Source organism: Apodemus sylvaticus, chromosome 16 (genome assembly GCF_947179515.1).
Source record: "Apodemus sylvaticus chromosome 16, mApoSyl1.1, whole genome shotgun sequence".
Lineage (NCBI taxonomy): Eukaryota > Metazoa > Chordata > Mammalia > Rodentia > Muridae > Apodemus > Apodemus sylvaticus.
The window spans coordinates 80,170,277-80,196,278 of NC_067487.1; the positions used below are offsets into that span (position 1 = coordinate 80,170,277).

Sequence of the window (26,002 nt, forward strand, 5' to 3'; positions counted from 1 at the left end):
TGCTGGGACTGCAGTTACCTTGAGTAAGGAGCTGCCCTACATAGGAGTTGTGAACTGAACTCAGGCTCTCTGTAAGAATGCCATGTGCTCTTAAGTTCTGAGCCATCTTTCAGCCCCAAGAATTATTTTTCAAACATTTAATTTAGTTTATGTGTATGTATGCAGATGAGTATGTGTTCATCTGCTTGTGTGTGTGTGTGTGTGTGTGTGTACAGACATGTGCCAAGGTGCCCATGGAAGCCAAAAGAGGGCTTTGGATCCTCTTGAGCTGGAGTTTGCAGCATGTATGAGCTGCTGGTTGAGAATGTTGTGATGGAAACTCAGTCATTTGTAAAAGCTGAAAGCACTCTTAACTTCTAGACCATCTTTCCAAGCCCAAGAATTCTTAATTACAGAGACATTCACTGTGTTACAAAATTGGTCTCCATGCTCCATACGCAATAGAATCTAATTTTATGTTCTTATATGAATTTATAATTATTACCTTGAAATGCTGATAGTGATGCTTGGTTGCTTATAATTTCTATATGGTTTTAATCATATGTTGCATAATTTTAAAATTTAACACATGAAATGTGATTAGTATAGTTTAAGTCTACATGCTTCTGTCTAGAATTAATGACTTGTCTCTTTTAATATTTCATATAAATATCCCAATTTTTATATATTCATAGGATAGACAGGTATTAAATGATTTCATCGTGCTATAAATAACAACAACAACAACAACAACAAGGATGAGATATATTTAAAATATAAAATTCCTTATTGTGACACCATTCTTTTATAACATTGAAACTCCATGCTAAACAAGGCTCTGGGACTGAAGTGGTTTGGTACCCAGGAGAAGGGGCAGAGCTATATGAGAGGGACTAGGGGGAACTGGGGTGGGGGAAGTGGGTGGGGACTGGGGGGCACTGGAGGGACTGGGGGGGCACTGGAGGGACTGGGGGTTGCAGTCTGGATGTAAAGTGAGTCAATAAAGAAATTATTGGGAAAAAAAGGAGCACTGCACATATTTCCCCAGAAGAGCTGACAGAGGTTTCTAATACCATCCATCAGATTGATCCACACTGGAAGCCAACCAAATATCCAGTCATTTCATGTATTGAACAGAATGTTACACGATTGCCAATAGATATAAGTAATAATCACAAATATTGGCATAGATAGCCTAAATGATTATTGGTCAAAAACAGTTATAAGATAATTAATAAATAAATAAATTAAGAAAGAAAGAAAGAAAAGGAAGGAAGGAAAGAAAGAAAGCAGAATAAAAGATGCTCTTAAGAATGTTTGCTTTTGCTCCTGAGGCCATGGACAAACCCACACATCCAGCAGAGGTCCGGTGCTTTGTGCACGTGGTAGAGGACATCTTGCCTGGCAGGCAGTGAGAGTGGGGTCTGGCTGGGCTTTCTCTGCCCTCTTCTGCAGGTGTGATTACAGGAAAGGCTCCAGGGCCTCGGGGGCTGTGATCTCCTGGTGTAAGGTGGAAACCGGCACCTGCCATCTTACCGTCATCTGCATTCAACTGTTCAGTGCGATTGTGTGTGTCTCCAGGTTTGCCTCCAAATGTAGATAATGTCTTATCTTAATGTAGGCAGTGCATCCGTCATCATTCGCGGAGATAAGAGCATATCGGAAGTTGGCATTGCTTCATCGTCTAGACACATCATTATTGGGGAACCCTCAGCCACATACAACGGCACTGCCTACATCAGGTGAGGAGTCTGTGATTTTATTTAAGTAAACTAGAGCAGCAGCTCTCAACCGTGGGTTGTGAACCACCGTGGGGGATACATAGCAGATGTCTCGGGCCTCGGATATTGACATTTTGATATATAACAATAGCAAAACGACAGTTATAAAATAGCAACCAAATAATGTTATGGTTGGGGGTCACCCACAGCATGAGCGACTGTATTACATGTCTGCGGCTGTAGGAAGGTTGAGACCCACTGGCCTACAATGTCATTCTCAAGCATGCGTAGTATACAGTATCAATGTACGAATTGGTAAGCATTGTGTGGAGAACAGAACAGACTTAAGGTAGAAACTAAGAGCTGTTCCCTGAGCTGTCTTGACGTCTGATCACAAGCAGTCCTGTTCACTCAGGGATGCGTTCCTGGGATGGGCTCCAAAGTCCATGAGAGCAAACCAGACAGCCCCGGCCTGTCATTGCACACACAAGGAGTGTTTCTCTATAGCCTTGATTCTGTGGGTTCTCCAGGCAGATCCTGCCACGTGACTAAATCTGTAGGATTGTGGGCAAGTTTGTCTCTCCACATTTTCTTTCTTTCTTTTTTTTTTATTCGATAGCCCTCCCCACTCCCAGAAAGTCCCATAAGCCCCCTTCTCTCCCTCTGTCCTCCCACCCACCCCTTCCCACTTCCCTGTTCTGGTTTTGCTCTCCACATTTTCTAATGGCAAATGAAGCAGCAGCCACCTGAGATGTCGCTGGGTTTGACTTGAGAGGTCTGCGGTCTGTGCAGCGGCCTCCTGCATTGGGTCTCTGGTCCTCCTTTTCCCCGAGACTGTTTATGTGTGGAGCATGGTGTCTCTGCTCTTTAGAGGATGTGTTAGGTTACTCATATTGTATGTAAATGCTAAATAAAATCTGTAAATCTTGATTTTTTATTCCTAAAAACTCCTCCAGGCTTAGTGTTCCCTTTTAGCTTAGGAATTCTGATACGAATATCTTTTGGACTTTTGCCTGACTTATTTAAAGTCATAGTATTCTTGAAATAAGTGAAAATTGGCTGAAAGGCACAGAAAATTATTAGGAAGGATGATAATTAAAAATATACTATATACATGTCCTTGTACTGTTGTAGCCTTGTTCGTGGCCCAGGGGTTTCAGGCGAGATCACAGTAGACTGGGAGATAGTGCCTCCTTCCAGGGGTGAGTTTGTTGAGACATCAGGACAACTGACAATGCTGGATGGACAGCCTGCTGCCACAGTAGTAATTCAGGTACCAGTGTGACTGCTTTCTGTTAGCCCGTGTGTGTGTGTGCGTGTGTGTGCATGTGTGTGTGTGTGTGAACACAGTAGTAATTCAGGTACCAGTGTGGCTGCCTTCTGTTAGCCCGTGTGTGTGTGTGTGTGTGTGTGTGTGTGTGTGTGTGTACAGTAGTAATTCAGGTACCAGTGTGACTGCTTTCTGTTAGCCCGTGTGTGTGTGTGCGTGTGTGTGCATGTGTGTGTGTGTGTGTGAACACAGTAGTAATTCAGGTACCAGTGTGGCTGCCTTCTGTTAGCCCGTGTGTGTGTGTGTGTGTGTGTGTGTGTGTGTGTGTATGTGTGCGTGCGTGTGTGCATGTGTGTGTGAACACAGTAGTAATTCAGGTACCAGTGTGGCTGCCTTCTGTTAACCCATGTGTGTGTGTGTGTGTGTGTGTGTGTGTGTGTGAACACAGTAGTAATTCAGGTACCAGTGTGGCTGCCTTCTGTTAACCCATGTGTGTGTGTGTGTGTGTGAACACAGTAGTAATTCAGGTACCAGTGTGACTGCCTTCTGTTAGCCCGTGTGTGTGTGTGTGTGTGTGTGTGTGTGTGTGTGTACAGTAGTAATTCAGGTACCAGTGTGACTGCCTTCTGTTAGCCCGTGTGTGTGTGTGTGTGTGTGTGTGCACGTGTGTGCATGTGTGTGTGAACACAGTAGTAATTCAGGTACCAGTGTGGCTGCCTTCTGTTAGCCCGTGTGTGTGTGTGTGTGTGTGTGTGTGTGTGTGTGTGTATGTGTATGTGTATGCGTGTGCGTGTGTGTGTGTGTTGTGAACACAGTAGTAATTCAGGTACCAGTGTGGCTGCTCTCTGTTAGCCCTTGTGTGTGTGTGCATGTGTATGTGTGTGTGTATGTGTGCATATATATGTGTGCACATATGTGGGTATAAGTGTGCATGTGTGCGTGCACATGTGTGTGTTCATATGTCTGTGTGTGTGTGCATATGTGTGTGTTCATATGTTTATGTGTGTGCACATGTGTGTGTTTGTGTAACTGGAGGGAGTTTACAGAATCTATGGCTGTTTCTACGGATAGGACAGAATGTCTTTTTATTTAATCTTCTCCAGGCTTTGAATGATGATATCCCAGAGGAGAGATATTACTATGAGTTTCAGCTCACTGGAATCAGTGACGGTGGGACGCTGAATGAAGCCAGCGCCACCGCCCGCATCACCATGGCGGCCAGTGACACTCCCTATGGCCAGTTCTCGTTTTCACAGGAGCAGCTTCGCGTTTCAGAGGCGGCGCAGAGGGTATGGAGCGGGTGCGCAGAGGGTATGGAGCGGTGCTGAAGCTCTGCCTGCTGTTGCCAGTATGGGGAGCAGTCCTTAAAATGCGCTTCGTTTGTTTGGTTTTTGTTGTTGTTCCTTTTCCAAAGCTTACACCCCCACACACCACTGGATTAATTTTTCCTTGTATTGTTATTATAATGCAATTGCTGTGATTTTATAGAATTTAATTCCCACATAATCCCAGTAAATAGAATAATTAGAGATGACTTGTGCAGTGGATTGAAGGTGCATGTTAAATAGGTTAGCATTTTCTCCTAGGTTAACATCACAGTTGTCCGCTCTGGCGGCTCCTGTGGTCGCGCACGGGTCTCGTATGAGACAAGTGGTAGGACCGCGGAGGCGGGCTGGGACTTCGTTCCCGCCGCAGGGGAGCTGCTCTTTGACGCCAGAGAGAGGAGGAAAAGTCTGCACATTGAAATCCTTGATGACAGCCTTCCTGAAGGCCCCGAGGAATTCGTTCTCGCCATTACAAGAGTGGAGCTCCAGGGAAGGTAAAGATCAAGAAAGGAAGGGGAGACCTCAGGCCAGGACTGAACTCAGAAGTTAAGACAGACAACGGCTTGCATAATTGTCTAAACTTTATTCCTCCCCCTACTTCTCTGCTGAGAGAACTTGGTCCTGTTCTGTGGAGTCACCCAGCAAAGCCAGAGCATTGATGGCGATATGCTGTCTCACCATCCTGTGGAATTAGCCTGACTGAGAGAGCAGTTGTAGGCTGGTGTGGCGAGAATTGCTTACCCCATTTCTGCACCCATCAAGAGTAGGATGGGGGGCAGCTCTCCTTGGCATCCTGAAGGCTGTGCTGTCTTCTCTGTGGGTAAATGAGATAGATCCTTGCCCAGTAGCAGTCTCAAACTGGAGAACAATTTGAATAGTAGTTAACCAAACTGGTGTACCATGCTGTCAGTGAAGAATCAGACTTCCTCATTGGATTGGAGAAAGTGGTTCCCCACAGGTGACAACAGCTTGTGGTTTTGATTAGTCAGGACTTGGAGATTTTTGCCTTCTTGGCTGTTCTTCCAAAGATAAATTTCTACATGATTTCTGGCTAATACTTTTTGCTTGCAGGTAATGACCATGCTTCCTTTGATACAAAAAGGGAGCAATTGAATTCAGTGTTTGCTGTTTTGCCTCCTGGTTAGAGACCTGCTGCTTTGGTAGGCCTTGAGTGACCAGCTATTTTCGGGATGCTGATAGGGCGGCCTCTCCTCCTGCAGTGTTCTCGGGATGCTGATAGGGCGGCCTCTCCTCCTGCAGTGTTCTCGGGATGCTGATAAGGCGGCCACTCCTCCTGCAGTGTTCTCGGGATGCTGATAGGGCGGCCTCTCCTCCTGCAGTGTTCTCGGGATGCTGATAGGGCGGCCTCTCCTCCTGCAGTGTTCTCGGGATGCTGATAGGGCGGCTGCTCCTCCTGGAGTGTTCGGGATGCTGCCCCTTGGTCTTTCCAGGCTCACCTCATGAGCAGTCTTATTTAGCATTTCTCACCCTTTCAGGACAGGGCAGCTCATGAACACTGAGTGCAAAAAATGTGGGAAGTGAAGGAAGGATTGGATTGTTTTGTGGCTTTTGAAAATTCTTTTACTTTAGGAACTGAAATGCTCCTAAGGTGTGGCAGTCATAGCTTGTTTGTTGGGAATAGCAATCCGAAAAGGTCTTTTGCAGAAATATGTTGTTATACAAGTAAACTCACTATTTATGATGGTTCACTTACATTTCCTTAAACTCTTATTATTTGTATTTTGTCCAAACTTGCAATTTTTACTAGTTTTTGTTTTATATAAGCACCAATACTTGGGAGCAAGTATTATTATTTTTTTGAACATCACTTCACACAAGACAGCCTTGGTATTATGGATGTTTAAGACAATTCCGGGCTCGAGCTCCTGCATTCTTCAAGCATGCCCGAGGTTGTGGCCTCACTGAGCAGATGCACAGCAGTCAGCACAGTAGAACTAAGATACAGGAGCTGAAAAGAGCTTTATGTTAATGGCACACATGTATATTCTGTTATTTTGTTTTGTTGTATTTTAATCTTTGTTTCCTTTGCAAGAGGGTATGATTTTTCCATCCAAGAGAATGGACTTCAGATAGATCAACCTCCTGAAATTGGGAACATCTCCATTGTTCAAATCATAATAATGAAAAATGATAATGCAGAAGGCATCATTGAATTTGATCCAAAGTACACTGACATCTCAGGTGAGCTTAGTTGGCTTCTTCTAGCTATCACAACATTTTCTCAATTGCAAAGGAACCAGGATTCTTATATGCAAATTGTTTTGGTTTGATGACAAAACAATTCCTCTGCATTTGTATGTTTACCTTTAAAAAATATAGTCTCAGTTACTTTAGGTAGCCCTGAACCGCTCTGTATTTTGCAAAGCCAAATTGTTACTTGGCTTATAAAAAATGATGTTTAAACTTTGAGGATTATTAAAATATGTCTGTTTAAAGCATTGGTGAGGGGCTGGCGAAATAGCTCAGTAGTTAAAAGTATTTGCTGTTTGGTGCTGCCTTAGTGAGATTTCCAGTTCAGAGATCAAACATCATGGCCAGCAGAACCTTGGGGAGGAAAGGGGTTATTTCATCTTAGAATGTGTCGCCTGCCCTCCTGAAGTTAGTGGAGTTGAAGGCAGGAACGTGGAGTCAGGCCCCGACCTGGAGGCCGTGGAGGAGCATTGATCACTGGCTTGCTCATTTTATATATATATATATATATATATATATATATATATATATATATATATATATATATATATATATATATATATATATACTGTGTGTTTATATATATACATACTGTATATATATATATATATACATATATATATATATAAACTAATATATAAACTACTAATCCAAGTGCTATGGAGATAGCGCAGTGAGCAAATGTGTTGCTGCCTGGCAAGCTGAAATTAATCCTGGACACGAGCTGGGAGGAGAGGGGCATGACCCCAGTGGGCTGTCCTCTGCGCTCCACACAGGTACACAAGCATGCATACACACACACACACACATTCACACATGCATGTGCACACACATACACACACACACATTCATACATGCACGCACACACACGCACACACACATACACACACACACATTCACACATGCACGCGTGCGCACACACACATACACACACAGAGAATATAAAGGAAAAATATCATGTGATAGAAATATAGTAAGACTCCCCTATATATACTATGTGTGTTTCAGCTAAATGTCTAAAGCAGTTCAGAGTATTTTCAATTTATACCCATGCTTTTATTTTATTTGTGCATATCATGAAGAGTAGAAAAGCCTGTGCTAATGCTCACATAGGTTGCATTCATTTTTTAGAATTGATTCCTCTAAATTTTAACATGTGGTAAGCTAGCTATATTTTTCATAAAGACGTAAGATCCACAAAACATTAATTAATTCTTTTAGAGGTGCTAAGTGAACTATGAAAAACAGAAGAGGGGCTGGAGAGACGGCTCAGCGGTTAAGAGCACTGACTGCTCTGCCAGAGGTCCTGAGTTCAATTCCCAGCAACCACATGGTGGCTCACAGCTATCTGTAATGAGATCTGATGCCCTCTTCTGGTGTGTCTGAAGACAGCCACAGTGTACTTACATAAAATAAATAAATAAATCTTTAAAAAGAGAAAGAGAAACAGAAGAGAGTGCACTGGACCCTTGTCTGGAATCCTTAGTCTAGTCTGGCTCAACTGTGTGACAGTCATGTGCTTTTCCTAAACTCCCCTGACCTCACATTCCTGTCACAGTGGAGGAAGACGCTGGCGTGATCGCGCTCCCTGTCCTGAGGCTTCGTGGAACGTATGGCCACGTGTCCGCTGATTGCAGCGCCCGGGGCTTGTCGGCAGTTCCAGGAGGCTTTGCACTGCATGGTACCTCAGTCCCCTTTCAGCACGGGCAGAACCTAAGCTTTATAAATGTCTCCATCCTCGGCGACGATGGAAGGTTAGTCCTACACACACGAAGCACTGGTGCTTTGGCCCTACTTACACTGAGATGTGTTTTCCAGCAGAGCCGCAGCACTTGAGAGAGACTGGGGAGTACTAGGAAAGGAGTGGCACTGTACTGTATGCCTCAGTGGTCAGGATATGACAGCTCTCTCCAGTCTGCCGTCTGCAGTTAAGAACTGGGGTGTGGGAGCTTCGTGCTGAGCCTGCCTTTCACTGCCCACCCCTTCCTGGTGTGTGCCTGCTGCGCCTTGCATATGTATGGCCAATTTGGAAAATGACTAGCTATTTGGGTTTTACAAGCATTTTAATATGTTTAGACTCACAGATTGTTCCTTCTTGCCATGCAGTGAATTTGAGAAGCAGTTTGAAATTCTGCTCGTTGGAGCTACGGGAGGAGCGATCCTTGGGCGCCACCTAGTGAGCAAAATCACCATTGCCAAAAGGGATTCTCCCTTTAGCATCCTAAGATTTCTCAACCAAAGCGAAATTTCTGTTCCTAACCCCAACTATACAATGGCTTTACACTTGGTGCTGGAGCGGACTGGAGGGCTTTTGGGAGAGATTCAGGTAGAGTTATTATTTCTGTGATGGTAAAAGAAATGTTGAAGTATTGTATATGATGTTGGACTTTCTTACTCCCCAGGTTGTTTGTTTGATTATTGTATTTACTTTTACCTGCTTTGCAAGTGTTAAGTGGCTTCTGAACTCGGTGAGCATATTTGAAACTGATGTGAGCAGAATATACTTGAAGAGTAGTAAACCAGTTTCTTTTTTCCAAAAAGGCATGAGTTCTATAAACTCTGCTTGCAACTTTGGGATGCACAGCATGGGTTACCTGGGTTGCTGAATGTCAAGATGACTTGGGAGAAAGGAACAATGGATCCAGCAGAGACATAAGCCTGACCTGTGTAGAAGTCTATATAGTTGGGGACTTAAAATTGACACGAGAGGACCAGAGAGCCTGCAGTCGCAGGGCATTGATCACACAGGACCCAGGACTGACGCAGGACCAGTTTTAGATGTTACTATAAGTTCCAAGGCGTCGAGGGAGACTCAGCCGGACAGTCTGTCACCCTGTGTTCACATGTGTAGCTCACCCACACCTGTCCTGGGAAAGACGGGTTGTCAAGAGGCAGTGGAGGAGTGCTCAGCAGGAAGGATGCTCGAGGCTGCGGGCCCTCCCTCTGTTGTGAGTGGGAGCAGAGAGGACAAGATGTGGACGGCTGGTTGGGTGACGGATGGAGGGAGAAGCTGGAGAAACGGCAGGCTCAGCGGTTAAGAGCACTGCCTGCTCTTCTCGAGGTCCTGAGTTCAGTTCCCAGGAGCCATGACCTCTTCTGACAGCTTATGCCCTTTTCTAGTATGTGGGTGTACTTGCAGCAAAGCACACATAGAATGAGTGAATGAATGAATGAATGAATGAATGAAAAGAGATGGAGGCTGAAGAAGAGAAAAATTGTGGGTGACTCATAGAAACTGCTGGAATGCGGTGCCAGCCTTATGAATTTCATAGCTGGGGCAAATAGTTAATGTTTTGTACCTGTTAATCTGATGTCCTGCTAGACAAACTCACGGCGGGCTCACCTGGGCTGAGTGTCGCTTTGTTGTCAGGTGAGCAGGTGCCTGTGTGTAGGAAGCCATTGGAGCCGTGAGAGTGTAGGTACGGCTGGAGATGTGACGAGTCCGGAGCTGAGGCTTGGGATCCCGCCTTAGAGGATCTGAGGGAAGTGGGCTGGGGTGGAAGGAGGGGGAAGAAGCCTGGAGACAGGAGGAAGAGGCCTGCCGAGGGGGAGAGCCGTAGCTGATAAGAACATACCACTGCAGGAGGGACAGCTTTCCCCCTCCACGCGATATGAAAGCTGTACACACGAGAACTATAGAAACCTAAAGCTCTGCCCGCTATAATCCAAACATTAGCTTCTGATCAAATGTACGAGCATTTGCACTCATTTTTACAGTGGGAATATAAGTATATTTAGAACAAAAAGCATACCACAGAATTTCCAGTTTGCGTGTTTCCATGCTCTGACTGCCGCAATCCAAGCACACGGCTGGATAATGTTGAACTCATAAACTTTATCAATGTCTGTAAGATATGAATATTTAAATACAATTTTCTTGTCCTGTGACGATTACAAATGACTAGGTACTATTTTTCATCATTTTATTACTATTATTTTCGGCATAGGTAAGCCAGGAATAGTTTTGTGTTCTATGTTTCTGCACTTTAATAGTGCATGCACTGCAAACATCCTTCACCTGAGACTGATCCCTGCTCACATCTGATGTGCCGTGCAGGTGGGCTGGGAGGTGCTGGGGCCCAGTTCTGAGGACCCGCTGCCACCACATAACGGAGACTTTGCAGAGCCCGTGAGTGGGACGCTCTCCTTTGGAGACGGAGAAGGGGGTGTGAGAAGCATCATCCTCAGAGTCTGTCCTCACGAAGAAGCTGAAGCTGAGGAGACGTTCATCGTTCAGCTTAAGTCGTCGCAAGGAGCTAAGTTAGACCCCAGAGCTACAGCTGTCACACTAACAGTAAGTCTGAACACGCTCGCTGCGAAATTTCAGATTTAACGGCTCGATCAGAAAGTTATCTCTCTTGCTTGAGGCATTCCAACGCTGAGTAGGAAGTGCTAGCAGCTAAGAGGGGCTTGGGCTGGTTCAGCCGGTGCACTGCTGGCCTAGCACACGTGCAACCCAGAGTCCCCAAACAACACTGTGTGCAGTATTCACCCCGCAGAGGAGGAGGGGCAGGAGGGTCAGAAATTCAGGGTTCGCCTCTCCTACATATAGTGTTGAGACAAGCTGCTGTGCTGGAGACCCTGTCTCAAAAAAAACAATAGCGTGAAGTTTTAACAATACCTATGAATCAAACTTTCTCATTTTTATATTAATTACATAGCAGCCTTAATATTAATAATTCTCATTAAAATCTTAATAGAATGTTAAAGTACTTATTTTATAATCTTAGAGAAAATATGTGGAGAACATTTGACATTTCTAGAGAAGGGGTATTTTTTTATGTCATGTTAAATGCAGAAGTTTGTCATCATTTTTTTAAAAAGTTAGCTTCTTATGAGTGCGACTGAGGGTCTTGTTTACTTGGCTCGGAGATATGGGGCCAGGTAGGGCCCGAGTTTTGAGTCTTTCTTATCTTATGAGGTGCTCAGTCCTGCAGAGACAGGGTGGTTTCTAAAAACAGTGAAGAGAAATGATATATTTTAATTTGAAAAATAGTGTTGTTTTGGGGGTCTGGATCTGTTAGTGTTTTCCTGAGGAAAAAAACCAAAGGGAACCACAAATGCACACACACACACACATACACACACACACATGTGCATATATAACATGTATGGGGGGAGGGAGGGAAGGAAGAAGGAAGGGTGGGGGAGAGAGACAGAGACAGAGAGAGACACAGAGAAAGAGACAGAGAGAGACAGAGAGAGACAGAGAGACAGAGACAGAGACAGAGAGACAGAGAGACAGAGAGAGAACAAGGTGGCCAGAGACAGGGAAGAGTTGCTGCAGGTCCTTGGGATTCCGTGTGGCAGGGACAGGAAACCTAAGCATGGCTTCCAAGTTGCATCTTCTTTCTTTTCAAAGCTACTTTACTCCTTAGTCTTAGTTGATTGGATGAAATCAGCCGATGTTGTTGAGGGTTTAATTTAGAAACAACTGATTCAAAAAGTCAATCTACAAGTTCCTTCACAGATGTATATAGGGTGCCCTTTCATGTGGCAGTGTAATATCATATCTTTGCATACTTGCCACATAAAATTAGACAGTACCAGGACTGGGGACCAGTTCAGTGCTGGGGCCCTTGCTGCGTACACACAGGGCCCTCGGTTTGGTCCTCCTCCACAAACATAACAACCGTTGGCACGGGGCCTTTTGTCTCTGTCTGCCCTGTATCCTAGGAAGCATCTGAGCAGAGCACCTGTCTGGATGTTTTAAGCACAGGGTGACTAAAAATCACAGGCATGAAACAAACTAACCGTTCACCTTCTATAAGTTACAGCTTTCTAGTTGCTTCTATCTTGAAGGGTAAGAATGAGTTTGAGCTAGACGGCAGTCAGTACAGCAGGAAGATGTTTTCCCCCTCAAGTGGATTGATTGGCAGATTTATCCAAGTATTAGTTATGTGGAGAATTTCTTCTGGTTATCCCTAGGTTAGTCTGTCATTACTTTTTTGCTAGGATTATTCAATATTCTACTCACTTCCTGTTAATATTTGTTAGATACAGAAGTTTGGGGATCCGAATGGAATCATTCATTTTGCTCCTGAGTCTTTAACTAAGAAAAGGTTCTCAGAGCCGCCACCGTCAGATGGACCCATGCTCATATCCTTCCTTGTCACAAGGTCCAAAGGCACCTCTGGAGAGATTACGGTATGGCGTTGATTTGATTTTCCTGAAGGAGTATCAGTTTGCATATATCACACAATTTAATTGTTCTAGTTAAAGATTTTGCTGAGTTGAAGTTGTTAGTGTTTGTAGCGAAAATAAGATGTTTGTGTGCCCTTGTGTTATGTTACGAGAACCCTGATGTGCTCTTAGGTGCAGTTGGTACAGTGGGCAACTCTACCACTGCATCTTCATCACCGCGAGGGCTGTGATGCGTCATATTTTCTTATTGGCTCTAACAGGAAACCTCCCTGCTGAAACCCTTGGTGACATTTGTAAGTCACGTATTATATTTTCCATGGCCTTATTTCTCATAGAATGTTTCTGTGTAAGCAACAGCTTTCTAAAAAGCACAGCCTGAGCTTGTTGGTATAACTTGCTTAAGGTGCTCTTGGGAGTTCTGGTGCATTGGCTAAGAGAATAAGTTCATGTTTGTTCAAACAACATTTTTCTCTGCCTGTGAAATTCCCCTAAACCCTTCATCTCTTCTCTGAATTGAAGATTAACTAGTATTATTTTTTCATTTGAAAGTTGCGGCATTTGTTTCACGAGGAATTATTTGTATTTTACAGATAATATTTTCATTCAAATAAACAACAAAAATAATTACTGAGTTATATCCTTACTTTGAAAGGTTTTTAGAAACTTTAATGTTAAACTTTCATGTAAATAAAAAAACCCTGCACCAAAATTAACCTGATAGAAGCTGTGGAACATCTCTGTAAATAGTACACTTTCAGTGTCAAATATATTTTGTGACTTGCCCACCACCCAAGCAAACAACAACAACAAGAACCCACAGCCCAATCAGAACCGGAAGAGCGATTCACTTCCTGTCTTCGTTCACAGTCAGTGACCGTGGCCTGCGTTTTCTCCCTCCTCACCCCCTAATCCTCAGCATTTCTTGTTTTCTTCATGTTATACTGTAGGCACGTACATATTTGTTTACATCTATGCATATATTATTGCCTAGGTTCCATATATGAGAGAAAACATGTTTTTTTTCTTCCTGAGGTGTGTGACTTCAATTGCTGTTGCATATCCTAAGTTCACCTAACTTTCCTGCAAAAGTTTTAACTTCATTTTCCTTAGAGTATAGTAATATTATTATATTCGAATGTACTTGTAAATCTCATTACCCACTCTTCTATTAAGGACAACTTGGTTGGTTCTAATTCTTTGCTACAGTGAATGAAGCAACAGTAAATGTGGGTATGCAGTTATCTGTACAGTGCGGTGTGGAGTTCTCTGGGTGGATACATGGGAGTGCGTGGGGCTGTACCATATACATGCTTTTGAAATACTGTGTATGGGTCACAAATTGATCTATGTGTGGAACTGACATATTAGAGTTTACTTGATTCTCTATTCTTTCAAATCATGCTCTTTATTTCAGAAGAAGGTAAATAATGAGATTAAAAGGCACCCTGTCCTTCAGATTGTATAAGAAAGGAGTCACTGACTCCAAACTAGCATATACTTCTAAGTGTGTCTGAATGTAAAAACACCTAACCTACATTTTTCTTTTGCATGTCCCAGAAGAAGAGTGGGGAGGTTTCTCTTTGTACACACTGAGTCACATAACTGCTGCTCTTGTCCATTCCTCCCAGGTGCCCTGGGAGCTAAGCAGTGAGTGTGACATTTTTCTCTGTTCCTCGCAGGTACACTGGGAGCTAAGCAGTGAGTTTGACATCACGGGAGACTTTCTTTCCACCCGAGGACTGTTCACCATTGCTGATGGAGAGAGTGAAGCAAGTTTTGATGTCCATTTGCTGCCGGATGACGTCCCTGAGATAGAGGAAGAATATGCTGTGCAGCTTGTTTCTGTAGATGGAGGTGCAGAACTGGACCTGGGAAAATGCACGGCGAGGTTCTCCGTGTCTGCCAATGATGACCCACATGGCATATTTGCCCTGTATTCAGATCGGCAGTCAATACTGATTGGGCAAAACCTTGTTCGATCCATCCAGATTAACATCACCCGGCTTGCTGGAGTGCTGGGTGCTGTGGCGGTCAGAGTTCAAATACTGTCCGATAATGAAGAAGAGCCAGTGGTTGCTGAGAATGAAGAGAGGCAGCTGGTGGTCAACCATGGTGCCAGATATAAAGTAGGCTTGGTGCCCTTGAAGAACCAGGTTTGTAGCAATTCAAGTTCCTGAAAATTCTAGCAGAGGTCCTTGGGGAGAGCCCTTGTGTACCTCCCAATCAGATGCTGAAAGGTGTATTTTGATATTTAAAGGTAACCTATTAGACAAATTTACAAAATGCATGTAATTATTGGATAATATGTTGGTGAGTCTGGAGCAAGGGATAACCAGGTTTCTATTTGGAAATAATAGAACTTCACCCAGTGTCTTAGTTAGGGTTTTACTGCTGTGAACAGATACCATGACCAAAGCAAGTCTTATAAAGGACAGCATTTAACTGGGGCTGGCTTATAGGTTTAGAGGTTCAGTCCATTATCATCAAGGTGGGAGCATAGCAGTGCCCAGGCAGGCAGGGTGCAGGAGGAGCTGAGAGTGCTACATCTTCATCTGAAGGCTGCTAGCAGAAGACTGGCTTCCAGGCAGCTAGGATAAGGCTCTTAAAGCCCACACCCACAGTGGCACACCTACTCCAACAGGACCACACCTTTTAATCGTGCCAATTCCCAGGGCAAGCATGTATAAACCATCACACCCAGATTCTGGTAGGTGCTCATTTAGTACCTACAAAGATCAATGGTCAGTGTATTGAGCACTGATGCATGATCCCTGGGATTTGGACATCTGCAGGCCCAGCCTGGTAATGTTGCTTCTGTACTGAGATGGGGAGGAGGAGGAACATAGCCAACTGTGCTGCTGACATTGGTGTAACTATGATAAGAACGCAGTCTGGGGATGGCTAAGATGGTTTACAGAATATGGACACTTGTCACCAAGATGGTCTGAGTTAATTCCAGTGACATGTATTGTGGAAGGGGAGAACCAACCTTCACTCTCTGTCTTTTGCCCTTCACACTGGAGCAGGGGCAGCATACGCTCCCCATGCCCATGTAAAGAAAGAAACATAGTGAAGTCCTCGGGAGGCAAAAGCATGTAGATCTCTGCTAGTTTGAAGCCAGTGTGATCTACGCAGTGAGTTCCAGACTAGCTAAGACTACGTAGAAATGTCCCGGCTGAAAATAAAGTAATATTTAAAAAAAACAGTGCAGAGATTTCCTGTGAGACATGCACCCCCGCCACACACACAAGGCTAGACTTCAAACTGCAGGACTGCCGTAGTCTAAATCCACCAGAAGTGACTCGAGCAACCTTGTGAGTCTTCGCAAGGACAGTATGCATGCTACACTCTGTCATAATGAGAGATTCTCACTCAGTTTATTCACATGCACTTCATGGTATTTGTGTTTTATGGCTAAGAAATCTGCCCAGAAAGTACTTAGATGAGAACCATGAGCAAAATCTAAAGCTTGCATTGAGAAACTAGATGGGCATCTCAAGGTCATGGTGGAGGGTACTGTCACAGAGGAAGAATGACAAACAGAGTTCTGAAGCCCCTGGGGAGCACCCACATCAGTTCTGAAGCCCCTGGGGAGTACTCACATCAGTTCTGAAGCCCCTGGGGAGCACTCACATCAGTTCTGAAGCCCCTGGGGAGGAACCACATCAGTTCTGAGCCTCCTGGGAAACACCTACATCAGTTGCCTGCCTGTAAAGCACCTGAGTGATTTTTTTTTTTTTAAGATTTATTTATTATTATATGTAAGTACAATGTAGCTGTTTAGGCACACCAGAAGAGGGCGTCGGATCTTGTTGCAGATGGTTGTGAGCCACCATGTGGTTGCTGAGATTTGAACTCAGGACCTCTGGAAGAGCAGTCAGTGCTCTTAACCACTGAGCCATCTCACCAGCCCCTGAGTGATGTTTTTTGTTAGTCATGCTGGTCTGCCCGTGCTAGCTAAGCCAGGACTAGAATAGAGAGGCCAGCATGTCATGTCAGTAAAGAGCCTTATTGGAAAACTGCCCAGAGTGAGGACGGACATGTCCAGCATTGGGGAGGTTGGAGCCGTACTGAAGAAACTGAAGATAACCTGAACTGTCTTCCATTGCAGATCTTGCCATGGGTCAAGCAAGAACTGGTGTAATTAGGAAAGCTTTAATTGAACATAGAGCTACATTTTAATTGATGCAATCTGATCTTTTATGTTTTTGAAAATGGCAGCTTTGAGCCAGACCTTAAGACACCAATGGGGAAATGCAGAGAGTTTCTGTTCCTGCTCTCTGTGTGAATTTCTGTCCATGCTATCTGCTTATGATCAGTGCCAGCAAGGCCCATTTAAATGAGATACAGCATGCCTATTCCAAGAGTGCGTACTTCTCATGAGATTTTTAATCTCTTGGACACGGAGGTCTTTAGTTTTGTTGATTCTTACTGAATAGGGAAACTGTGACTTCTCCCAAGGCATTGCTATTACAGTTCTGACATTTTTGCAGACCTGGGGAAAACTGGCTTAAGTATGACTAATTTGTCAGTTTCTAGAATCTATGCTCCATGCCTAAAAAACATCTGCACTGGAAGATATAATGGAAATATGGGAAAATGAGAGATATGGAAATATGTCCATTAGTTAACAGGTGAGGGGTTACTCACAGAAGTAGGAATAACAAATGACTTTGCATCACCAAAGCCCTCCCCAGCGTGGGCCACAAGCGCACAAAACCTGGGGACTTGCAGCGTCACACAGCGCCTTCAAGCAGCTCAGCGGGTGTGAGAGAGGCCTTTCTGAGTGACTCTATCGGTTTACACCTCGTGTAGGCAACTCAGCTTCTTCCAGGCAGCTGCTCCGGTCGCAGACTTCTCTGCAGCTTGCCTTGTCTACTTTTGTGAAGAAGGTACCTACTGAAACTGCTTAGTTTCAGGGACTTCCTGAAGCTAATTTGTTGTTTGCCTTCCTTCTTAAGGAGTTTCCCTGTAGGAGGGGATGGTTCAGTCTCAGAGGAAACTGAGCACCCATCTCTATGAGATTCCCTTCCTGTAGGGCTCAGGGGTCATTGCAGAAGAAGAGGTGCAATGATGATAGGAGGCAGAGGGAGTGGAGGACGGCAGTGGAACAATGTTTCCTGGACATGACAAAGCCGTTCCACACACGAACTCACAGCAACTCTGATTGCAAGCTCAAGACCTGAACAAGATCTAGCCAGCCCACCACTAGCCAAGGAGTTATTGACAACTGATGGTTACTGGAAGAGGAAAAGTCAGTTTTCATCAGAGTTGTGACCTCTGCTAGGCTGCAGAGTTGTGACCTCTGCTAGACTGCAGAGTTGTGACCTCTGCTAGGCTGTCCGTGCCCCAGTGCATGGTGCTCCTCCATGCGCATGCAGGCTGCACTCTTGATCGGCTGCCTGTGCTCCACCATGCACATACAGGTAACACCCATTGGACTCAGAGACTTAAGAAAGAGTACGTGAGTTGGGGAGGGAAACAGGATAACGGAAAATGGTGGATGTGATCAAAACACATTATGTGCACACATGAAATTCTCAAATCATTAGTCAATAATTACGAATATAAAATGTCTATTCCATATATTCATGCCATCACTTTCTGACTGTAATCATAGTCATCATAATCTGCTGGTGCACACTAAATGCCATTGCCTTAACTTTTCAGTGAATTTATATAATTGTGTGGTATGGGGTCACTGGCTTCTAGGATTTGCCACAGAGAAGTGTAGACCTATCTGTTATTTTTATCACCTAGCATTGATAGCACAGAACTGCTCTCAGGCTGTGTGTAGGAAAAGACCTCCATAATACACACTACAGGAACAGGTGAGCCTGGCCTTCCTAGACACCAGGTGGCCATAGAGCAGTCTGGAAGTCAGTGGTCATCCTTTTTAAATGTCACATAGAAACCTTAATGGTATAGTGTGTAATAGTTGGTTTTTTTAAGACCACATTTGGATTATTATCCTTGTGTTTCTTAATATCTTTGAAGATATTATAATTAGCCTCCTAATTTTTAGTAAAGACTAGAGGAGTCTTACCAGCAGGTGTATGTGTGAAGGTTTTATTTTCTGCATGTGATTACAGCTTCATTAGCGTATTTCAGATTTTGTGGAAATCTCCATTGTCATATGCATTCCACAGGTGACACAAAAGCCACCTGGAAATGCAGTGCTGTGCCTTGTGCTTGTTCTTTTAATTACCATAGTTGAACTCCCGTGTGTTTCCACTCACACGTGTCCCGAGGTATGCAGCATATGGTCACACCTAAGTCATCGGGTTTTTCATGCAGGTGACTGTTTGGAACCAAGGTTTACACACACATGAACCAAACACAGGTCTTCTTCCAATGACCACCTCCCCCCATTCACCTTCAGTGCACATAATAAATTCATTGCTTTAAAATTTGAGGTTTTCATTACAAGAATTTCCGTAACCTTCCCTGCTCTGTGTTGCTGGGTGAAAGTGGGAACTTAGATTAGCTCCAGAGAATCAGCAAAGACACTTAAACGTTCCACCGCTTGTGAGGTCTGTGAACAGGGGAAGGTTCCACCAGCCTCTAAAAGCTAAAAGCATCTTTAATGTGGGTCTAATGCCAGGACCTTGCGTCGGCTGGTGGGCTGTTACTACAAGTGTGTAGTAACGTCATGGGCAGACTGACAGTGAGATCACGGGCACACACGAGGAGGACCTGGTCTGGTTTGAGAGGAGCACAAGCCGGAGTACAGAAGCAGATGGACTCCTCTGCGTGAGTCAGTTGTTAAGCATGTAGGCCACACCAGCTCTTCTAAGAAACTTAGTAGTGACAGGTGAATGGGACTTGGTCACTACTGCTATGTGCTTACTGCTGTGTGCAAAAGAAGTTCCTCTTCCTGCTCCTTGTTTGTGCACTTGACACAAGCCTGAGTCATTTGGGAAGAGGGACTTCACTTGAGACACGTTTCACTGCAAGATTAGCCTATAGGCAAGTCTGTTTGTTTCAGTTTTTTGCCTTTTGGTTTTGCTTTTTTGTTTGTTTTGATTGGTGATTTATAAAGGAAAGCTCAACTCACTGTGGACAGTTCTGTCCCTGGGCTGTTGTGTAAGGAAACAGGCTAAGCCAGCCCTGAGAGCAAGCCAGTAAGCGGCGCTCCTCCGTGGCCTGCCTGCTGCTTGCTGACTGGAGTTCCTGCCCTGCCCTGAGAACTGTGAGCTGAATTAAGCCCTTTCTTTCCACCCCATGTTGCTTTTGGCCATGTTGTTTGTCATACTTAAGACACCTGAGATAAGAAACCATCTGGTAACAGCCAATTACAAACACACATGGATATGCACTGTCGTAGATGTGCGTGGGTACACTGGGATCATAGTTATTTTGTTTTGAATTATTTATTTATTTGTTTTTATGCATCTGAGTGTTTTATCTACAGGTGTGTCTGTGAACCACATGTTATACTGGTGCCCAAAGACCAGATGAGGTTATCAGACACTCTGGGCGGCAGAAAGACCAGATGAGGTTATCAGACACCCGGGACGGCAGTTACAGGCAGTTGTGAGCTGCTACATGGATGCTGGGAATTGAACCTGGGTCCTTCAGAAGAGTAGTTAGTGCTCTTATTTCAGAGCCATCTCTTCAGCCTACTCATAAATTATGTTTATACATATAGAAAAACTCACTGAAGGTTATTATATATGTACATAATTATATATATATATATATTATATATATTATATATATTATATATATATATTATATATATATTATATATATATTCTAACATGATTCTTGTTCAGTTTTAATGTCAACTGCCTCTGGGGGCCTGTGTGCACACTAAATCATTAGCTATGCAGCCGTTAGCTGGCCTGTGAGCGATGGCCATCTGGGAACAGGCAGGTGCATTTGAGGGACTTACAGTGCTATGATTTGCTTGCTTAGCATTGACCTAAAAGTTCTGTTCAGAGAGTGTCATCTTGAGAGAATGACACCTGTTCTTGGCTCATGTCACACGATTGCAACAACTGTGTGCACACTTCGTGTGTTCACGGACGAGAGTGAGCTGACTGACGTTCATTGGAGCCAAAGGACATGTTTCACAAACAGACGCCATTGCTTTGGACTCCACGGACATGCACGCTTTTTAAAGGAATCTTCTTTGTTTGGAACCGAGTTAGGGGTCAACCGTTATCAAAGCCATATTTGTCAACGAGAAGATACACTGTGAGTTTCCGATAATTCTAGGGTGATAGCAATTTGTAAGTTCACAATTTCACACTTTGCTAAACTCTGACATGAGTAATCTAGCAAGCGTGCTCAGAGTACTGAAGTGACAGAGGCAGCCATGTCACAGCCCATTCTGCATGGCTGTTGTTAGAATCCATAGTCCCTGCTTACTGCAGAGGGCGGAAGTGGGTTTTCCTGGGTTACCACCTTCACTCCGCTCTGGCGTTTCCCTTCTGGGCTCTGTGGAGATGTCTCCTGTGGTTCTCATCATTCTTTAGACTACTTCAGCACACGAGGAAAGGTTGTGAATTCCTATATTTGTTCTCTACAGCTACAGCCTTGCACCCCACCCTCTAAAATCTGCGGGAGAGGCTGGGACCGAGGAAACTGTCCTCTACTAAAGGAACCTAAGTGTTTGCTGTGACCCAGATCACATGCCTGCTTTACTCTGACGATTACTTAACTGTGTGTTTACAGGTCTTCCTGTCACTGGGATCTAATTTCACCCTGAGGTTGGTGTCAGCAAGGCTTCTGAGTGGACCCTTCTATGGAATACCAACAGTTCTCCAGGAAGCAAAGCAAGCAGTTCTCTCTGTTCCCGAGGAAGCTGCCAATTCCCAGGTAACTGGCCCTGGGTGTAGTTCTCACATCCAGTCACAAGAGGGCAGCACTAACAGGAAGCGCTATGGTCTTCAAGAATTTATTATTTATTCATTCAAAATATTTTTATTGATTTTTTTGGCAGGGGAATTTCACCTCGCACATCCCCGATATCACTTGCCTCCCAGTCCTTTATATCCACGTTCTTGCCCTTGTGACTCTCCCCTCTCCTCACCTCCCCGAAATAATGACAAACAAGCCCGATTCTATTGCTCTTAACTTTCTAGAGCATTGTCAAAGTCGCAGTGGCCATCCTCCTAAAGAAAACTGAGTTCTCTGACCACATCCTCAACTATGGAGAGGCACACCTCAGCATCTGTATCACAATTTTTATTTTATTTTACTTTTCATTATTTATTTTTAACTTATTCACGTTATCTCCGGTTCATTGTTCCCCTCCCTTCACGCCCTCCTCAATCCTTCTCCCCATCCCCCATGCCCATTTCCTCTGAGCAGGTGGGTCCCTCTGGGTAGCCTCCCATCCTGGCACTTCAAGTCTCTGTGAGGCTAGGCGCTCCCTCTCCCTCTGAGGCCAGACAAGGCAGCCCACCCAGCTAGAGGACCGTCTCCCACAGACAGGCGTCAGCTGTTGGGAGAGCCCTGCTGCGGCGGTGGTTCAGGACCCACATGAACATCTGTGCATCTGCTACAGATGTGTGGGCGGCCTGGGACAGAGCTTTAAGCGTTCTCTTTGATGGCTCCGTTCTAGGCTGTTATGTGTTTTTGCGGGTGTGGGGCACTTCGGGTGTGAGTAGGGCTCATCACCAGGGGCTTTAGTATCTTGTCCGTCTTTCCCAGTTGTGCGTCTGCAGTCATCGATGTCACTGTCAAAGCAGTCTCCTTGATCTTCCTGGTCATCTGGAGCTCAGGTCGTGGGCTGCCTCATGGTTTCTGTGACAGCGCAGACCACGAACTTACTTTAAGAATTTTCTTTTAATCCTCTGTGAACTGAATGCAGTGGGTTTTGATCTTGTTCCGCCTGCCTCTTCTTTTGCCACATAACGCCTCCTCCGAGACCCGTGCCCCTCCCCCACGGCACTCGATTTCTTACTCCCCTTTTAAAAACTCACCTAGTCTAGTTGGTGCTGCCCTACACTGGAGTGTGGTTGGCCTACCAGGGACAAAAAGACTGGGGGTTTTGCTTGTTTTGTTCTGTTTTTAAGATTAACTACTTTTTCAATTTTAAATACTCCCATAAATATCAAAGGATTTGTTATATAAAAATAACTTGTCTATTTTAAATATTAGTTAGAAAACTTATTTACCTTTTCAGCTTGTTGAAAGGTTTTATTTTGAACAGCTGGAATGTAAGGTCTAGAATGGAGGTCCTTTTAAAAGTAGTAGTCAACTGAAGCCAAACATGTCTAATTATTAATGTAAAATCTTTAATACTGAGGCATTTAATGCTAAATAAGTAAAATTTTAATGCAACATTTTATACTTTTCATTTCCTAGCAATATTCAGGTTTATTTTTATACCTGGGCTTTGGTTTGCCACAGAAAGTCTGTGCAGATGACTGGTGACTGTTCTAACCTGAGTCTGTGTGTCTCGCGTGTTCCTGGGTCTGTCTAACTCCTTTATTCCCTGCCCTGTGCCTGACCTGAGCCGTACATGCGTAACGTCCATTTACAGCTCTGACCCTGTGATCCTGTTTATTTTGTGTGAACCCACTATAGTTATGCTGAGCTGACTGAAACAGACATCTTAGCTTCCGTTTTTATTTAGTTTTCTGGCATCCTAGTTTCTGAAATGATATATCACAAATAAAAACAGTTTGATGAGGAAATAAAAAAGATTATTCTAGTCACTCCATAGGCTGACAAAACCAAAGCAAATAAAATAAAAACCAGCAATGAAACCCTTTCCTTTTAGGCCCTTTGCAGGGAAAAACTTGCTATTGGCGATGGCGTGTGCTTTCAAGCTGGTCTGGGACATAAGCTGCCCACAGTGAGCTAAGCAGTGAAGTCAGTCTAGCCTGGTCTACAGTGAGCCCAGCAGTGAAGTCAGTCTAGCCTGGCCTACAGTGAGCCTAGCCGTGAAGTCAGTCTAGCCTGGTCTACAGTGAACCCAGCCGTGAAGTCAGTCTAGCCTGGTCTACAGTGAGCCCAGCAGTGAAGTCAGTCTAGCCTGGTCTACAGTGAGCCCAACAGTGAAGTCAGTCTAGCCTGGCCTACAGTGAGCCCAGCAGTGAAGTCAGTCTAGCCTGGCCTACAGTGAGCCCAGCAGTGAAGTCAGTCTAGCCTGGCCTACAGTGAGCCCAGCAGTGAAGTCAGTCTAGCCTGGTCTACAGTGAGCCCAGCAGTGAAGTCAATCTAGTCTTGTCTACAGTGAGCCCAGCAGTGAAGTCAGTCTAGCCTGGTCTACAGTTAGCCCAGCAGTGAAGTCAGTCTAGCCTGGCCTACAGTGAGCCCAGCAGTGAAGTTTAGCCTGGTCTACAGTGAGCCCAGCGGTGAAGTCTAGCCTGGTCTACCAGGCATCCCTTAGCATGGAGCAGTGAGTGTGCAGGAACGTGAGTGGGCAGGGACGACGCAGGCCTTAGCGCAGGCTCCTGGCTGCTTCCTCCGGACACTGCCTCACAGGGAATGAATCTGTTCTGTCCCTATAGTGGAGTCCACAGACATTGAAACAAGACAAATAGACCATCCCCGGCACACACTCAGGGCGAAGGGTCAGGTGATCTCTGTGACCAGCTCAGTCTGTGGGTCCCAGACCCAGGGCGACCGTAAGACCCTGGTTCTAAAAAGAAAAGAAGTGCTTGGAAGTAGCCAGTTGCTCTCTGGCCTCTGGAGCTGCGGAAGGGAAAGGAAGGGAAGGCCAGGTTTCCAGATGTCCCCATCGGAACTAATGTACGTCTTAATCTGTAACAGCGGCTTGGGACAGCCCGGATCCCATTGGTGGAGAGCAGGGGATGTGACCTGCGCTGGTCTCTGAGATGAGACTGGGGGTCAGGCTTCACTCCAAACCATCGATTGGAACGCATTTCAGCTCTAAATCACTTACCCGGGAGAGTCACCCTCAACACGAAACTGGCATGGCGCTTATTTGAAGTGTCTACTTCAAAGGAGCAAATAGAAAAACACAACACAGCAAAACAAACCCCAGTTTACCGTTGAAGCTTTCTGAGCAAACCCCAAATGTCCAGGGCAATGAAAGCATGAAAGGCCTACCGAGGGCCTGGTCTGATGAGGAGGGAAGGGAGCAGGTTAAACCTGTGGGAGGTGAGTTTTAGTCCAGACAGATCCGGTTCTGAAAGACCCCAGTGAGCAAGGACACTGAAATGCAACCCAAGAATTGGACGCGGCACTTCACGCCTGTCAGCCCGGTGCATGCCACTTCACGCCTGTCAGCCCGGTGCATGGCACTTCACGCCTGTCAGCCCGGTGCATGGCACTTCACGCCTGTCAGCCCGGTGCATGGTACTTCATACCTGTCAGCCCGCTGCATGGTACTTCATACCTGTCAGCCCGCTGCATGGTACTTCACGCCTGTCAGCCCGGTGCATGGCACTTCACGCGTGTCAGCCCGGTGCATGGTACTTCACGCCTGTCAGCCCGGTGCATGGCACTTCACGCCTGTCAGCCCGGTGCATGGTACTTCATACCTGTCAGCCCGCTGCATGGTACTTCATACCTGTCAGCCCGCTGCATGGTACTTCACGCCTGTCAGCCCGGTGCATGGCACTTCACGCGTGTCAGCCCGGTGCATGGCACTTCACGCCTGTCAGCCCGGTGCATGGCACTTCACGCGTGTCAGCCCGGTGCATGGCACTTCACGCCTGTCAGCCCGGTGCATGGCACTTCACGCCTGCTAACCCAGTGCTCTAGATGCTGAGGCAGGAAAATGGGAAATTCAAGGTCATCCTTGGCCATCTAGTGAGTTACCAGCCAGCCTACAGTACACAGAACCTTTGCCTGAAGGATAGAGTCATTAATTAATATTAATGAATAAATGAATGACACATAGCCACTACAGAGTTTTAGAGCCACGTAATTTAAACTCTTGCTTTTATTCAATTTTTATCACATTTAATTTCTGGATATTTTATAATTCAAATAATTACCTGTTGTTTTTTTGTTTTTTTGTTTTTGTTTTTGTTTTTTTAAAGCTTGAAACTATAATCTAAAGCATAGAGCAGAACGAAATTTCAAATCTGAGATGTTAAGTATTTCTCCTCTGAGTATATCATCATCTGGGGATATCATCAAACTGTAAAACCTACAGAGGGGCTCCTGTTACCTGTTCTTTAGGGGTGGGACCGCTCCCCGGGGCATGTGGCCTCTGAGCATGTCTTTCTTCAGGTTGGATTTGAATCCACTGCTTTCCGACTCACGGACATCACGGCCGGCACAAGCCAAGTCATGGTTTCCAGGAGAGGCACGTACGGCAGGCTCGCTGTGGCCTGGACCACAGGATATGCTCCTGGCTCGGAAATCCCCGAGCCTGTTGTCATTGGCAACATGACACCGACCCTGGGTGAGTCGTAGCT

The 26,002-nt window shown here is 45.1% G+C and overlaps 1 protein-coding gene across 1 annotated transcript in view; it reads left to right on the top strand.

The window, feature by feature from the left end:
• Adgrv1 (adhesion G protein-coupled receptor V1) overlaps window positions 1-26,002 on the top strand; it is a 535,393-nt gene that overhangs the window by 171,844 nt on the left and 337,547 nt on the right. Inside the window, exons 64-75 of the mRNA XM_052159654.1 lie at window positions 1,601-1,721; window positions 2,835-2,973; window positions 4,074-4,259; window positions 4,557-4,789; window positions 6,349-6,497; window positions 8,065-8,260; window positions 8,613-8,832; window positions 10,564-10,800; window positions 12,504-12,653; window positions 14,330-14,803; window positions 21,333-21,476; window positions 25,815-25,989. Coding sequence (XP_052015614.1) covers window positions 1,601-1,721; window positions 2,835-2,973; window positions 4,074-4,259; window positions 4,557-4,789; window positions 6,349-6,497; window positions 8,065-8,260; window positions 8,613-8,832; window positions 10,564-10,800; window positions 12,504-12,653; window positions 14,330-14,803; window positions 21,333-21,476; window positions 25,815-25,989 — 2,424 coding nt within the window. The remainder of the gene's footprint in view (window positions 1-1,600; window positions 1,722-2,834; window positions 2,974-4,073; window positions 4,260-4,556; window positions 4,790-6,348; window positions 6,498-8,064; window positions 8,261-8,612; window positions 8,833-10,563; window positions 10,801-12,503; window positions 12,654-14,329; window positions 14,804-21,332; window positions 21,477-25,814; window positions 25,990-26,002) is intronic.